At 44.9% G+C, this 16,409-nt stretch overlaps 1 protein-coding gene across 1 annotated transcript in view; it reads left to right on the top strand.

Moving 5' to 3' along the window:
- Positions 1-16,409, top strand: part of OSBPL6 (oxysterol binding protein like 6) — a gene marked incomplete at its 3' end in the record, with an annotated part of 388,621 nt that overhangs the window by 355,500 nt on the left and 16,712 nt on the right. Inside the window, exons 18-21 of the mRNA XM_082261776.1 lie at positions 270-333; positions 3,006-3,084; positions 6,467-6,611; positions 15,061-15,205. Of these exons, the coding sequence (XP_082117902.1) occupies positions 270-333; positions 3,006-3,084; positions 6,467-6,611; positions 15,061-15,205 (433 nt within the window). The remainder of the gene's footprint in view (positions 1-269; positions 334-3,005; positions 3,085-6,466; positions 6,612-15,060; positions 15,206-16,409) is intronic.

Here is a 16,409-nt window from a genome sequence, read left to right as displayed (position 1 = left end):
AAAATACTGATTTAACAAAATGATTGTAATATCCTGATAATGTAATGGCCACAACTTGGGAAATGTATCTGACTGGGAACAGAAATACCAGTTTTGGATGGACTGACTTTTTTTTTTTTTTTTTTTTAAGTTTTAAGCATACATTGGAAAAAGTTTTTGTTTATAACTGTGCTGACCGGTAGATATTCAACCAGTAGAATACTTATTTATTCTTATCTAAAATTGGTTCTTAAGACATTTGACAATAAAATCCATATGATTTTTTTCAGGTTAGCCATCATCCCCCAGTTTCAGCCTGTCAATGTGAGTCAAAGAATTTTGTCTTCTGGCAAGGTATGTCTTATCTTAGTTTTCCCTTTTCTTTCACACCAGTTCTGAGAACATCACAATTCCTAAAAAAGATTTATTTACATAGCAGCATATATCTTTTGGGAATTGTGATGTTCTCACATCTGGCTACTTGCCCCAGTTAGTACAGGCAGTATTTAATTATTTCACATTCCAGAAGTATGAGGATGAACAATAATAGGTAAAGTGGGCAGCACCAAGAATTCCAGACCCATTCATTGACCTATAGATAGAATGTAAACTTTTGGTGGACTGACCCTGTGAGGACCAGTAAAGTTATAGGGTTTCTCTGTGTTTTAAGTAATGGGTTAGCGTGCGCCTCAGTGTTTTCATAACCATCTAAGAGAGCTCTTTCCCCCATTGTGACTTTTGCCTGTCACTGTTTTGATGAAAAGTCAGGTTGGTTGTCAAGGACCTTGCTGTATGCTGACCAGCCCCAAGATGGCCTTTTTTTTTGTGACATTCTGAGTTCTGCATGCAAACCAACTGATCTACACCCAATGCTACTTTGGTTTTAACATGGGGAATAAGCCCCCGTTCACATTAGGTCGCTCCGTCTTCGGGGGCGACCTGTGAAGTCGCGTGCAGCGCGACTTCGGCGCGATCTGCACGGACTTCATAACATGAATGTCTATGCAAGTTGCCTCCAGGTCGCCCCGAAGTAGTACAGGACCCTTTTTCTAAGTCGGAGCGACTTGTGTCGCTCCTATTAGAACCGATCCTGTACTACTCAATGGACCTGACGGTGCGCGACTTGCCAGGCTGACCAAGTCGCCTGGCAAGTCGTAATAGTGTGAACCGGCTCTTAACGTACTGTTGGTGTGTAATCAGCCACATTTTTTGACTTTTCAACTGACACTTCAGTTAGCTTGTATGGTAGTGATGTCAAACAGTAAATTGTGGTGGCTGTTTATAAGGCAGCAAGCTCCTTGACAACAACATTGAATGTCCTGCAAATGTTCCATAAGATTTATAATAATGAGCCTAACCCCAAGCATTGAGGCACAGAAGCCCGTAGAGCGTGCTAATTAAATTGAAGAGCCCAATTAGTGAATAACATTAGAACTACTTTAAAATACATCTAAGGCGTTTTTAGTGTAACAGGAAAGTTTTTTTAGCACTTGTATACATTGGCAAGTGAATGCATGCCAAAAGGTGAACCTGTGCGCTCTGCTTTGCTCATGCAGGGTGTAGCGAGAGGTTCACATTAAGGCTCCGTTCACATGTAGGCGTTTTGGGGAGTTTTTCTGCTCTAGGATCAGCTCTCAAAACGCCCAACAAGACAAATCCTATTCATTTCAATGGCCCCTGTTCACATCTGAGCGTTTTGACGCCGTGAGCAAAACGCCCAACGCTCAAAAAAGTACATGAGCGTCTTTTTGGGCTGATTACAGGCATTTTCCATTGGTCTCTACTCAATTTAAAAACTCCTGCACAAAAAACGCCTGAAAAATGCCCATAAAAACGCCTGAAAAAACGCCCATACAAACACCTGTAATAGCAACGCCAAAATCAGAACGTAGCCTAATGCTGGCCCTTCAGCAACTAATCTCGGCTACCAACTCTTTGTTCCCCCCCCCACTGCTCCATTCACCCAGAAAAGTGAAGTGACACACCTATTACATCAGAAAGTGGGAGAGGATGTGACCCCCCCCTTTCCTTCTTCTACATGACAACCCTTGTGTTGGCAATTTGTCACTCAGGAAGTCAGCACTATCACATGGGAGTTGGAGAGAGAAAGTCATCAGTCCTTTGTTAGTTCCAAGCAGCTTTTTCTCACTTCCACGAGTGAATGGAGCAGCATGGGGTAAACGTATAAGTAATTATGTGCCTCTCCTGGGCCTGGTAATGACATGGACCTGTTGCTTTGCCATGCATGGGCAAAGTTCAGATTGTCTTTAAGGTTATTTGGGGAAAAATGGCTTCAAACTGCAGCATGGGCTCTGTTTTCAAACACTTGACTAAAAGTAAACCAATATCAATATGATTAGGTTAATTGCTAAAAATGCTGCATTCAAAAACTTTAAAAAATGGCTAATTTCGGTAGCGAAACCCAATACCCATATACAGTACACAAGCCCTTCAAGTGTATATTAATCCAAACAATGAACTTCTTCTATTTGCTACCTTTTTTGTTTTGGCAAATATCCCATTGAAAGCATGTTACTATATCTGTTCAACAAGTGCAAAAAATACCTGTTGATCATTCGGAACTGCCTGTACACACTTCCTGTGTTATCTCCGGACTTAGGGCGGCCATACACTGAGTACACTGAGGTTCCATACACTGAGTAAATTTCTTTCCTGCAACCATGGGTTTTCAACTGATAGTCAACAAGAGATTTAGGCAGGCTGGTTGTACCCAAGTTGATCGAACTATCAGCTTGGTACATTCAGCTTGCCCATTAACAGTTTGAATCTCGGCCGGTTCCTGCTGATTCGAATTGTGTATGGCCAGCCTTAGTAGCTGAGTGCATTTCTGGCAGATAAACAGGCATTTTTCTGTACTTGCAGGGTCCAAAAAAGAAAAATGCATGGAGAAATGTGCATGTATTGCAGAAATGTATGGTGTATTTTTTTAGCTCAGATATACATTTTATTTGTGCAAGTCTTTATTATGTTTGTTCCAGTCATTGACTGCTAACGTTTACTTTTAGACATCAGATGGAAAAATAAATTTTGGGGAAAGTCCATGGAAATATTGCCTTTTGGAACAGTGAATGTTATCCTTCCAAAGTAAGATGTCAATTTTATCCAATGATTGGATGATTGTGGAAAAATGTGATCAATTGTAGCTCTTGTTCATAGATCATATTTCCTAGACCGACTGGTATGATGTCTGAAAACTAGCTGCTCACTCAATCCACTCAATAACTGTACCTTCCCTCATCCTTTCCATGTTTATACAGTTTAATTGCAAATCCACCTTTATATCAGAGGAACTTTACTTTTAATTCCAGTGTATTTTATTCCCCCTATAGGTTCTAGTACCACTGCCCCCAACTTTCCCTTACTGTTGTATAATTTTGGCCACTTGCAAACATTTTAACATGTTTTTTGCAAGGTATGTAGTGTATTACAACGCAAAAGAGTATTATTTTCGCGTGCATTTTTAAAGTTCTCCTAAAAAATGTTTTTTATAAATTATTTGTAATTGGGTAAATGACAGTGAATACCAATATATTATATTTACCACTAGCTTCCAGCATGTGCTCTGTGCTCACAATTTTTGTAGCCCCCCCCCTTAACTCCTAGCACACAGAAATTAAATTTTTAAGCCTTGATACGCACAAAGTTATTTTTTTCATTCAACCCAGCAGGCTGAGCTAAAAAAACTAACAAAAAAACTGTCAGACTGCTGTACTTAAGCCCCATACACACGGGCCGAATGTCGGGAGACAAATGCCGGTTAAAAAAAAAAAACGGCCGACATTTGGCCTGTGTGTATGCCGGTCTGTGCGACCGAAGCCAGTGTAGCACCCTACAGGTAGATGCTAGGTAAAGTATAGTGGGCTTTGGCTGCCTAACAGCAGAGCCATGATTTCAGTAGGTTGTCATGGTTCTCAGGTGTGTCTGCTGAGAGGGGAGTCTCCCCACTGGCTCTGAGAGGCTTCTCATTGGGCAGTGGAGGAAACCCAATCAGGGACACATTCAGGCTTGTATCTACCCCAGAAGGCAGATTCTGCCGCAGAGGATTCTGGGAGTGGGTATAAGTCTGAGGGGGCACATGACGCAGTGTCTTTGGCGGGAAGCAGAGTCCCAGGAGGGAGAGTAAGGTGGTCTCTCCTCTTGTCAGAGGAAGTGGGTTTCCCGGGTGGCGGCCTTGGAATCCAGAGAGTGTGAAGCTGAGCTGTAGAGGGATCCGGTGTGCCGAGAACCAGCGGAGAGAGAGAGGGGTCCAGTTCCAAGAAAGCCTACAAAGGTCGTGAGTACTGAGGACTGCCCCTGGGGGTCTGCCTAGTGTCAGAGGGGACCATCCAGGAGAAGGTTCTAGGGATCCAGGAGTCAGCTAGTTGTAAAGAGGGTACCTAGTGAGAGGACCTAGGGGTACCTAGTGAGAGGACCCTGAAGTGCTAAAGGGGGCGCCTGCAGTTTTGGCCCTGAAGAGTCAGTGTACAGTGTGAAATGTACAAGGTTAAGAGTTGCCGCAGCAGAAGTATCTACACAGAGCTACCTCAGCCAGTGCAGGGCTGGAGGGAGCTGTTCAGTGACGTTTGAACTGAAAGCAGTGTCAGGAGTCAAGTGTTCTAAAGTCCTGGATCTTCTGAGTTAAAGTCGAGGTTCCAGCACAGTTTCTGTACTACAGTATCTTTGAGCGTCAGGAAGCGCTGGTCGGCATTTAGCCGCCGAAAAGACAGCACTAACAGGCATTTTTCTTCAAGTTTCCCAAAGTGTACCTAGTTGAGCCAGAGGAGTATCCCACTCATTCCCTTCTCCCATCCCCTAAATACAATAAAACAAACAAACCAAAGATGCCGGAATGGTCATTCTCAGTTCTCACACCTGGGGTCACAACTCAAATGGAAGTTGGAAGTGTCACCGGTAGCAATGGCAGACCCACCTTAGGCTCAAGGCCTAGAAAACCTGCTACACCAGCTTCTGTCAGGCGTGCATGCTGGAAAACCAGAATCTGACCGACTCCCAATCAGCGCTCTCAGTCAATGGCAATGGTAGTGTTTTGGTGGGGGGCTGTCCCCCTGTCAGAACACAACAGCTCAGCGGGGGGAGATCACTAAACTAACCTCACATAGTTAGTACAGCGGCTCCGGCCGTATTTTTTATTTTTTTTGATGATTGTGTGGCGATCTACCCTGCTGTGCTCTTGTGTTCTGACAAGGGGACTGCCCCCACCAGGACACATTGATTAGCGCTTGCAGCCATTGCCTATGAGTACAGATCGGATGCTGGTTTTCCAGCATGTCCCTTTGACAGAAGCAAGTTGTTGTAAAGACAGCTGTACACACTGACGGAATATCAGTCAGTTCCTGTTTTTAATATATTCGGCCCATGTGTACCCTTGGTCAGGTAATGAAGGCTGACTGCAAGTATGTGTCACATATAGTGAAGCCTTCTGGTGACAATAGACACAAAGCTAAGATTCGGTTATGGTTAGGGTCAGTTGTACAAGGTTGCTTTATTCAAGTCCATCTCTGGGCTAAAAAAAAGTGCCCCAGCAGCAATAAAAATATAAAAGCTTCAGTACTTGTCTCCTCTATAAAGGCTTCAGTACTTGCCTCCTCTTCCACGGTACTTCCTTTTTGTCCACAAGATGTCCTCAGACTTCCGGGTTGAATGACAGCAAGCATCATTCAACTCAGAAGAGAACATATTGTGGGTTCAGGGTGTCATGTCCCTTCACTTTGAGGTCCGGTTCACACTTATGCGATGCGGGAAGGCTGCGAATCCGCAGCCTGTTCCCGCATCGCACATGCACCCACCGGCAGTTCACACTGCCATATGCGATACGCTGGGGGTGTCAATGTAATCTTAACGTCACACCCAGTTTGATCGCATATCGCAGTGCGATCGTGCAGTTCGCACAGGATCGGATCGCACAAGTGTGAACCGCTGTGCGATCCGATCCTGATACGGCTTCCAAAAAGGGTCCTGTGCGTGTTTGCTGCGGCGCGAATTTAGCCATACAAAGTATATGGCTAAACTTGCACCGCACAGCCGATCGCAAGTAATGAAGGAGCAGTGCGCTCCGACATTACATGCAAACCCCGCACTCGCATAAGTGTGAACCGGGGCTGAGGGGACGTCACTAAGGTGCCCTGCATTCACTGCATTATGATGCAGAATTTGTCAATATATCCTTACATTTACACCACACTCTGTATTATTCAGGACTGCCCATAACCCAATAGCAGCCAAAGAGAACCTGAACATCATTTGACTGGCTTAAAACTTCTGAAAGCAAACTGCCAAGGGGGTACGTGTGTGTGTGTGTGTGTATATGTGTATATATATATATATATATATATATATATATATATAATCTCAAAAACACACACACACCGATGGGCCCAAAGAAATTTATACACACTTGAACATGAAAAATATATGCATAAAAATGTTATTACTAGATTTATATAAACATTGATTAACTTTTTTCCAGGTATGGAGATTGTTACGTCTGGAACAAAGTTACGACATGCATACACAACATCCTGAGTGGGAGAAGATGGATAGAACATTATGGTGAAATCACCATACGGAATACAAAGAACAATGTTTCTATGTGCAAAATGACATTTATCAAGGTAAAGCGATCACTAATCCCTGTAGTTCTTGGTTTGAAATAGGTTGTTAAACACTTCTAATACTGTACCATGCCATCCCAGCCCAGTTCACAAATACTGTAGTGGTATTCAAATTTTTTAAATGTTGTAATACCGGAGTGCATTTGTCCACAGGCTGTATGTAGAGGCAATACTGCCCTAGGCACATGAAAATTGCTATACTCTTTTGTACAGGCTCTAAACTGTGACTGTTGCCTTCAAAATGAATATATGTATATTCTACTGGAAGCAACATCCTAGCTTCTGTATTTGAAAAGCTACCATCTAAAACTAGTATCAAGGCTCCCAGATGATCCTTATACTGGCTTCTTTGCTCACCTTGGGTGATGGTCAGATTCCTTCCCAGACTGGTCTCCTGATACAGTGAAGAGTCTGGCAGGATTTTTATAGATTACTGATTAAAGACTGCTAGCACAAGGAGATGTTTGTGGTAATATTCTTTGCATTGTAATTTGAACGGCTACTACTAAACTGTTAGGCTTCAGTTAAGCTCACACACAAAAGTTAGATGGCTGTATGCTACTTGACGCTTGTGAATCCTCTAATTCCATAAAGTCATTAAAGGAAAAGATCTGTAAAAAGCCAAACCTGTAAAAGTAGATAAATAGCTATCTTTCCCACAGATTGCCATTGTAATCAGTATAATGGTTTCCCAAAGTTCACTGGAAAACGGACACTTCTGGAATCTTCTTGGTCTGCCGCAGTCCTCACTGGTTACTCCTGCTGACCTCTATATCAGTACTGTCTTCTGTAATAAAAATAGGATTAGCAGGAAGAACCAATGACAGCTGTGTGTTGGAAGAGGGTTTAGGGAAGTCGTCCCATCCTCCAGGTTTCCCTCCTCGTTGGGTGCCAAGCAAGGGTCACATAAGAGGCCTACCTGGGGGTGGGTTCTTCTGGGCTATGCTAGGCACCTGTGACAGGTTCACTTTACTACATGCGGGATACCTTTACTCTTTTGCAGTTTTCATCAGACCACTGGGAGAAGGCTGAGGCTGCTGGGGGGGAATTCTCGACCATGAGGCGGGCCTCTACTTTAGGAGAATTTTGGAACATACACTTTGTGCACTTGCACTGCAACTGTTCTCCAGTTAACTCTCAGTTCCCTATGACACACACTTGCATTGCAACTGTTCTCCAGTTAACTCTCAGTTCCCTATGACAATGTACATCTTCTCCATGACTTGCATTCAGGAAGTACGCACTGAGCCTTGGCCACAACCACATGACCAGTGTTTTCCACTACCATTCCCCAGTAGGAGAGTAGGCTCGCCATGCACTTTGCCCGGGCTGCACAAGTGCACTTAAAGAGGTGTTCCAGCTGTGTGAAAAAAATTCAAAGTCAGCAGCTACAAAAACTATAGCTGCTGACTTTTAATATATAGACACCTGTCCAGGGAGCCTGCAGTGTCAGCACCCCAGCCGATTTTTGGATCGGCTGCCGCCGCCATTCGCTCTGAGAAAAACCAGCAATGAAGTCTTACGGCTGCACAGCCGGTGCCCTACTGCGCATGTGGGAAGCGTGGTGCGCATTTTCATTGGCTTGGCAGCAAGGGAAGGAGAAAGGGGAGGGAACTTCCAAGAGCGCTGTCTCCCGGAAGTGGGAAGGGTACCTGTCAAAAACAGGTGCCCGTTCCCCCCTCCCGCCGGAAAGGTGCCAAATGTGACATCGGAGGGGGGGGGGGGAAGCAGATGAGTGGCAGTTCCACCATTAACTCTTGAACTCTGTATAGGATGGAAACCTGAGGTGCAAATCCAATCCCATTGCTCTAGGAAACAGACCGCTGGGGGAAAGAGTGCCAACAACACCTCCCTCTCTGCTAGCGGCCATTCCACCTGCAACAGGCACATGCTACCGGCAAGCTGCTTGCTAGACTTCTGTTACCCTATTTAACCACTGGTGTCTTCACGCTGCATTAATTTCATACCGATGTCTTCATACCCCAAGTACCTTAGTGACCTGAACCATGGGACAGTCCTGGTTACTTCGAAAAAGTGCAAACGTCATTACAAAGTCTGATATTCACAGACATAATTATTTTCCTACATCCGTAACCCTAACTCAGGCTGTGTGCTGCCCCATCATACTCGCAAAGGTAGTGTGCATGTAATTAGGAGTCCATCAGAGGCATTCTCCAGCAGCTGGTGTCTTCAGGGCGAACCCCAAGTTCTGATGACTTTACATCCAAGTAGTATTGAGCAACATTCTGCTCCTCGTTGGTGTTGTCCTTCCCACTCCCTTACAGGAACTGGATCTCTCTCTCTTCTCTGGAACCTTCTCTCGGGAGTTCTCGGCCCCAGACTCCCTGGACTTTTCCCAGTTTCTCTTTGTTGCCTTTCGCAGGTGAATGGAACATTCCCTAACATTCGCTCCTAAGAGAACAAAATATTCGATTAGTTACAGAACTCACGATCAATGAAGAAAATTGCCTAACATAATCTACAAAGATTCAACCAGAGAGAAAATAATATGAGGGAGACCTCTGCACAGTATAAAGCGTATGGAGATTCCTGTGCTCACCACTGACAGTGTAATGAATCAGCCACGGCAAAGGGCGAAAAGGGTGACCTGCTATATGGAATTGGTTGAATGTGCTTTAAAGAGGTAGTAAACCGCAAAAAAAAAAAAAAAAAAAAATCCCCTCCAAAAAAATAAAACCAAGCCCTCCAGCAGCGCTCTGACACCGATGAAGGACTTTCATCTTCACCGGTCTTCCTACCAGGTTTACGGGCTTCAGCAGTTTGACTGGCTGAGCCGCGATGATGTCACTCCCACGCATGTGTGTGAGAGTCATGGCCGTGGCACCGCTCTCTAAATGGATAGCACGCCATCCATTGAGAGAGCAGTGTGCATGTGCCGGTGACTTCACCGGCTGCTACTATAGTAAATATCACCTAAAAGGTGCACATTTAGGAGATATTTACTGTATTTACAGGTAAGCCTTATTTTAGGCTTACCTGTAAGTACAAGTAAACAAGGTAGGCTTTACTACAACTTTAACTCTTCTACTCATGCCTTCTTAAGGCTTTTTTCTGGTAGCTCTGTGAGATATGTATACCCTGATCTATGCTACCATAGAATTCTTGGCATTCTCTAGGATCTCCCCGGAAGAATGGCGACATGGTATTCTGCAGTAAGGCAGAGGTAAGATAAATATACTGCATATACTAGTTTTCTTTCTCTACAGTTTTTCGTTCTTCTTTTTCAACTCTAAGGCTGCTATATATAATGGGTGAGGATCCCTTATATCATCAGCAAAGCTTCTATTTTTCTGCAAGGTCCACTGTATATAGCTGTCACTCCTATGCTTCTGAATTTCCCAGGGTGCATTCTACATTGTGAAGAATATGGGGGGGTCCATGATTGGGTATGTAATTGCTGTTGGATAGTACTGAAAATTCATATTGGTGTGAGGATGTTCCATTCTACTATAGCAGGGGTCAAGAACCTTTTTGGCTGAGAGAGCCATGAACACCACATATTTTCAAATGTAATTCAGTGAGAGTCATACACTTTATTTCAGGGGTGTGGAACCTTTATTTAATATTCATATTCATGGGCCACAGCTATACAGTGAGTAGATGGAGCCGTGTGAAAGTGCCTGGAGTCCGGTCGGGAAGAGAGCAGAGCAGGCAGGTATGCAATGAGGCCAGAGTGGTGAAGCGTCTTCAGGCCTGCGAGTGATGGAGGTGAGTATAGGCCCTGAGAAAATGGCGGCCGGCCGCTGAAGGCCTCAGAAGTGGATGTGAGAGGCAGCTCCTGCGGGTCCCCGGGTGTCAGAGGGGAAGGAGATCGTGTCTGTCGGGGGACAGGGAGCGAATGGCAGGTCTCCTTACCAGGCGGTGATTGCCAAGGCCCTCAGATGCACAGCACACGAGCCAGCAGCGGTACTGCGAGTAGGCTGCGGGGTCCGTAGCATGGCAATCGGATCACCCAGAGACGAACTGAGGGTAGCGGTGGGTAGCCCACGAAGTGTACCGTCGATGGGTGCCGAAATCTCCTTGGCACCGGGCACAGCTACACGGATGGCACTGGATTGAGTGGTAGACGCGGCGGAGCTCTGCGACTACATGTCCAGCATGGCTCACGTCTGGACACGCCCCCCCTTTATTAAAGATTTGTCTGCAAGCCAGATGCAGCCATCAAAAGAGCCACATCTGGCTCGCGAGCCATAGGTTCCCTACCCCTCGACTATAGTATACAATAAAGCCTCTGCAGTTTAGTTTGTTAGCTGGCTACCATAGAATCTACACAGACTTTCTCTGTGCAGTGTGATGTCCTGTATTTCAATGCTTATCAGATTCAGCATATGGAAAAGCAATCCGTGCACATTATACAAAACTCCTTTTTTCCTTATAACCCCGCAGATTGGTTTCCTTTAGTCAAAAATTTGCCTTGTGAGAAAATGATATATCCAATCAGCGCTGATTATGTACCAGGCTATCCAGGAATACATTGCCTTAGACTAAGTCCTCTAATAATGTCTAGAAGCATTGTTCAGGCTTGATTTATACAGAAAATTCATGTATTTCAAATGATGTATTATTACTGTATCTGTGTCAAGTTCTTCTTCTGTGTAATTTTACACAAGGTGTTATCAGCCTGAATAGGATGTAATGATGAGTCTTATCATGCAGATGAATACTTTAAATGAGCAACACTTTCTCATAATGTCAGTAACAAAGTAATAGAGCCTCACAAAGAGATAGCTTTTGCCTTAATTCTCACTAGAACATCTCTAACCATTTTTGAGTATTGAAAATAGTAGCTGGTTAGGAGTATCATAATCTATTGACACAAAGTGACCACTTAAAATGTGCTTACAGGAATTTTACAGAAAAGATATTAAAACAGCAGGTTGACGAAAGTTAACAGTCTAGGCAGAACTGTGTGTCTATAAGCACCGATCAGCCATAACTTGTTACAATGGTATTTGAAAGTCGGTGGGATATATTAGGCAACAAGTAAACGTGTTCCTGAAGTTGATGTGTAAAAGAGGATTAGCTGGCGCTCTGGTCCAGTGTAATGGGTCAATATGGGGATGTGTCAAGTTCTCAATAGTACAATTAAATGGTAAAAAGACACTAGGGTTACCTATATAACAGTTACAAGAAATGGGTGAAGTCCATAAGTAGAAGAACCATGGAGATAGTGGGCTGGGGTGTAAAAATGTAAATCTGCACGAAGGGCCAGCTCCTCCACACAGGAAGTCAATCTGTGAACAAAGAGAAAGAAGAAAACGGGCGAAGCGCCTCTAAGTGCAGTATTTTTATTGAAGTCTAAGCACACAAAAACATGGCAACTCACAGAAAAGTAGAATATAGTTGGCTCGATGCGAAGTCAAATGGTGAGATGTCCATAGCGCCGCTGCCGAGGGGGAGGATAAGATGGAGGAGTCCTATCGGGTCGATGGAAACGGAGGACAGGGAGATGCCGGCAGCCGTCTTCCGGGACCGGCTCATTCTCTCGTGGCAGGCTGGAACGCAACGTCAACCGCGTGACGTAAGCAGGGTCAGAGTGTACACGACGCGTTTCAGAGCATGCGCCAAGCTCATACGGAGCATGCGCGCTCTTTTCTCAAGTGTTCCATAAAGTTGATGTGTAGAAAGCAGAAAAAAAATGGGCATTGCAGTTTCTTGTGTGTGGGGTTGTGTAGACACGGAGTGCCCGTGCTGACCTGTGTCCCCAGCCAAAAGCACCTACAATGGGTATGTGAGCATCTCTGGGCCATCTTACCATCTCTGCTAAGGAAGAAGGTGACCCTGTTCTGATGACATTTTATTTTGCATGATGTAGATTGCCGGGTGCGTGTGCATCACTTACCTAAGAAAGAGATGTATGTGAGCATCTCTGGACCAGAGAGCAATGGAAGAAGGTGGCCCTGTTCTGATGAATGACATTTTATTTTACATCATGTGGATTGCCGGGTGCATATGCATTACTTACCTAAAGAAAGAGATGGCACCAGGATGCAGTATGGAAAGAAGGCAAGCCAGCGGAGGCAGTGTGATTCTGTGGGCAATGTTCTGCTAGGAAACCTTGGCTCCTGCCATTCATGTGGCTGTTACTTGACCTACTTAAACATTGTTGCTGACCAATCCCCTTCAAGGAAACCATATTCCTTGATGGCAGTGGCTTCTTTCAACAAGATAATGCACTTAAAAATGGTTCATACTTGATTTGAGGAACACAACAATGGGTTTGACTTAGTCTTCAAATTCTTAAGATCTCAGTCCAGCCAAGCATCTGTGGGATGTGGTGCAAAAAACAAGTACAATCTATGAAGGCCCCACCTGGAAACATGCAGGACCTAAGGGATCTGCTACTGACGGCTTGGTACTAGATACCATAGCATACCTTAGAGGTCTAGTAGCATCCATGACTCATTGGGCGAGGGCTGTTTTGACAGCAAAAAGGGGACCTACTCAATATTTGGTGGGTGATCATAAAGTTATGGCTGGTGCATATCCTCTGTAACCTCCTCGTTAAACTAAAAATATATAAACTATTTTAGTGGCTTTAATATTAAAGTTGAAGATCAGCCTTAATTACTGTCTTGCGCAGTTGTAAAGGCTCCACTCCTGTACTGAAATGGCGTATTCTGATTTCAATGCACACTGTAAGCTTCTCACAGTATGCACTGGAAGTTTTAGTAAGTCAAATAGAGAAAACCAAAAAGGGAAAGGTGGGTTTTTTTATGGCCAATAGGAAGGGACGATCCCATTTATGACACCAGATTATAATAAAAGAAACCGTTTCGCACACAAGTAAAACATACATACATATAAAAAAGATATAGCAACAACCAGCATATATATATATATAAGGAATATACTTCTATTAGGAGTGCCGGTACATCTATACCAATAGTACAATGGTCTCTGTTGTACGCGGTCTAGGGGTCCCCAGCAAGCCGACGCGTATCGCAGCTATGCTTCAAAGTCAAATAGAGATGACTCCATTTCTTGACTGAAGAAAATCCAGCATCACCTAGCTGTTCCTCCACAGCCTGACAGTCCCAGGTCCTTCCCTTCCATTCTTTGGATTTCAAATCTTTCTGTTTTGGAGGTTCAGCATCACAAGTGAGCGTTACCACAGCTTCCTGTTTTCAGGAAGATGTGCACAGTCAGACTCTGCCTGTGTTGTATAGAGGAGCAAAGAGAATTAGTGTTATCACTGTGTCTAAAATGAGGTATGGAACAAAAATTTTATTTAATCATTTCGTTAGCATGTGGAGGTTATGAGTACCGTATATACTGGAGTATAAGTCGACCGAATATAAGCCGAGGCCCCTAATTTTACCACAAAAAAAGTGGGAAAACTTATTGACCTCAAGTATAAGCCTAGGGTGGGAAATGCAGCAGCTCTAGACCCAACTGGACCACCACGAGACACAAAACAGGGGCTGCGGACATGGTACAGGAGATGGCGCAGGTCATGGTATATGCATGGCACAGGTCATGGTAAGGGCATGGCATAGGGCATGGCACAGGTCATGGTACAGGCATGGCACAGGTCATGGTACAGGCATGGCACAGGTCATGGTATAGGCATTGCACAGGTCATGGTACAGGCATGGCACAGGTCGTGGTACAGGAGATGGTACAGGCATGGCACAGTAGGTACAGGCATGGCACAGTAGGTACAGGCATGGCACAGGAGATGCAGTGCTGCGGGCATGGTACAGGAGAATGTCCTGTACCATGCCCGCAGCACTGCATGAGGAAATGCAGGGGCTGCGGAGGAGTCTCACTTACCTTTCGGTGAGGCACCTTCGATTTAAAAATCGCGCCGCCTGGCGCCAATACGTCACCGCGAATGCGGCGCCGATGCTCGGGAAAGCCTGTACACGTTTGGCTATTCCCGGGCATGCGGCACAAATGCGAAGTGAAACGTCGGCGCTGGGCGGCGCCAAATTTTTAAAAAGACAGTGACTCGAGTATAAGCCGAGGGGGGCATTTTCAGCATGAAAAAACATGCTGAAAATCTCGGCTTATACTCGAGTATATACGGCAAGCGCTAGTTGTAGCGCGAAACACGTTAACTTTCAGCTGTACCCAACACTGTCTGTAATGATTTTATGGGATATACAATAAAGGTTGAAGTATAGCAACTTCCGGATCCTTTTCTTTTCTGTAATAATTTCATTAGCATGTTGATGAGAAAGGGAAGGATAATATAAGCAGAATAAACATCAGCTTTAACTGTTCAATTACAGGCAGTTAAAGGAACAAGACATGGTTTTTTTTCCAGGGAGGAAAACTACTGGCTGATTGGATTGCAGTGCTGAGAATTTAAGTTTTTGATGGATTGTTGATTTACTTTTTTAATTCTTTTTTTCTCTGTCTGATATGCTTATTTATTTTAACTGAGTATTATAGTATTAATTTAAACTTAATCCTTTAACAGGGAAACTATTGGAGCTCCAGTGTAAATGAAATCCATGGAGTGGTCATGGATCAAGACGGGAAGGTTGTGCATCGGCTGTTTGGGAAGTGGCATGAGGCTCTATACTGTGGAGATGCTCCTGCAGCTAAATGCATATGGAGGCCAGGTACAAGTTTGGTAATTACAACCTTGTGTGGTTTTGGGCTCGTCCCTGACAGTGGTTAATGCAACATTAAGCTAGCTTATTGATACGGAGGTTTTCTTGGAGGAAGGAGGCTTTTATAAACTAGCCATTTTGGGGTCCGTTTAGAAAACCTCTACTTGCCATCCACTTTCCACCCCCAAAACTTACATCACTTCTTGGGCACCACCCACCGCCAAAACTTCACTTCTTGGCCTCAACCTACCCCCTAAACTTGCATCACTTCTCAGCCACCACACACCCCCTAAACTTCACTCACTGTCCAACCGCCCCCCAAACTTACATCACTCACCGACCACATACATTTTTACATAGGGCTCATATATGGTGTCAATAGGACACAAAAAATTGTTTCTCTTTCGTTCATTGATGGAGCTCCAGATCTTCTTGACCAATGGGTTTATGCTGCCCCTACAGGAGTAGGACACTAGGTGGAAAAAGATTTGAGTACACCTATAGGGCAGTCCCAGGGGGTATACTCCCACTTCCTGCTATAGGACTTCAGTTTTTTTCTGCCTAGTCAGGAGTAAGGACCTAGTTCCTTGGTAGGATCTGTGGTCCTGGCATTTTTTTCTTTTTGAACTGAATCTTTTTCTTTTATTATTTTCTGTTCCTGTGAGAACTACAATCAATTCAGTTCCTGTGAGAATTACAATCAACTGCCAGACTGGGAAGACTGTAAGGATCTAGAATATCCAGTCTGTCACCAGTCTGGCCAGTGAGCGCGACCCGACCTTAGCTGCGTGCTGGGTTGGCCGCGACATAGGCCGGCGAGTTAAATGTCTCGCGAGGATGCATAGCCCTGGTCACAACCTGAGTCACAGCGTACCTCTGGCCCGCAGCACCCCCATTCCAAGATGGTGCGGTGGTCTGCCTGGAGCTGTGCCCGGTCCCAAGGTGTGGTGAGTAGTGTCCCTCCTCCCCTCTGGTGGTTTTTCGGGGTGGACGTGGGCCCCTCCCTGGGTTGGTCGGACCCCCCGAGTGCCCTTCCTTCCCATATTATGTTTCCCCTCACTATCCGAGTCCTATGTGTGGGGATGTCGAGTGGGTGCTGCGGGCCGGGGAAGGGCGCCGCCAGCTGTGCAAATTTTTTTTTTTTTTTTTTGAGGGGGTGGTCACGGTGGGGGTCCCCAGCGGGGTCCCCCCTTACTGTCCATATGTACCTGAT

This window comes from Pelophylax lessonae (genome assembly GCF_965119305.1).
Source record: "Pelophylax lessonae genome assembly, chromosome: 6".
NCBI lineage: Eukaryota > Metazoa > Chordata > Amphibia > Anura > Ranidae > Pelophylax > Pelophylax lessonae.
The sequence above is the reverse complement of the archived record's forward strand: the minus strand, read 5'-3'. Positions and strand labels throughout refer to the sequence as shown.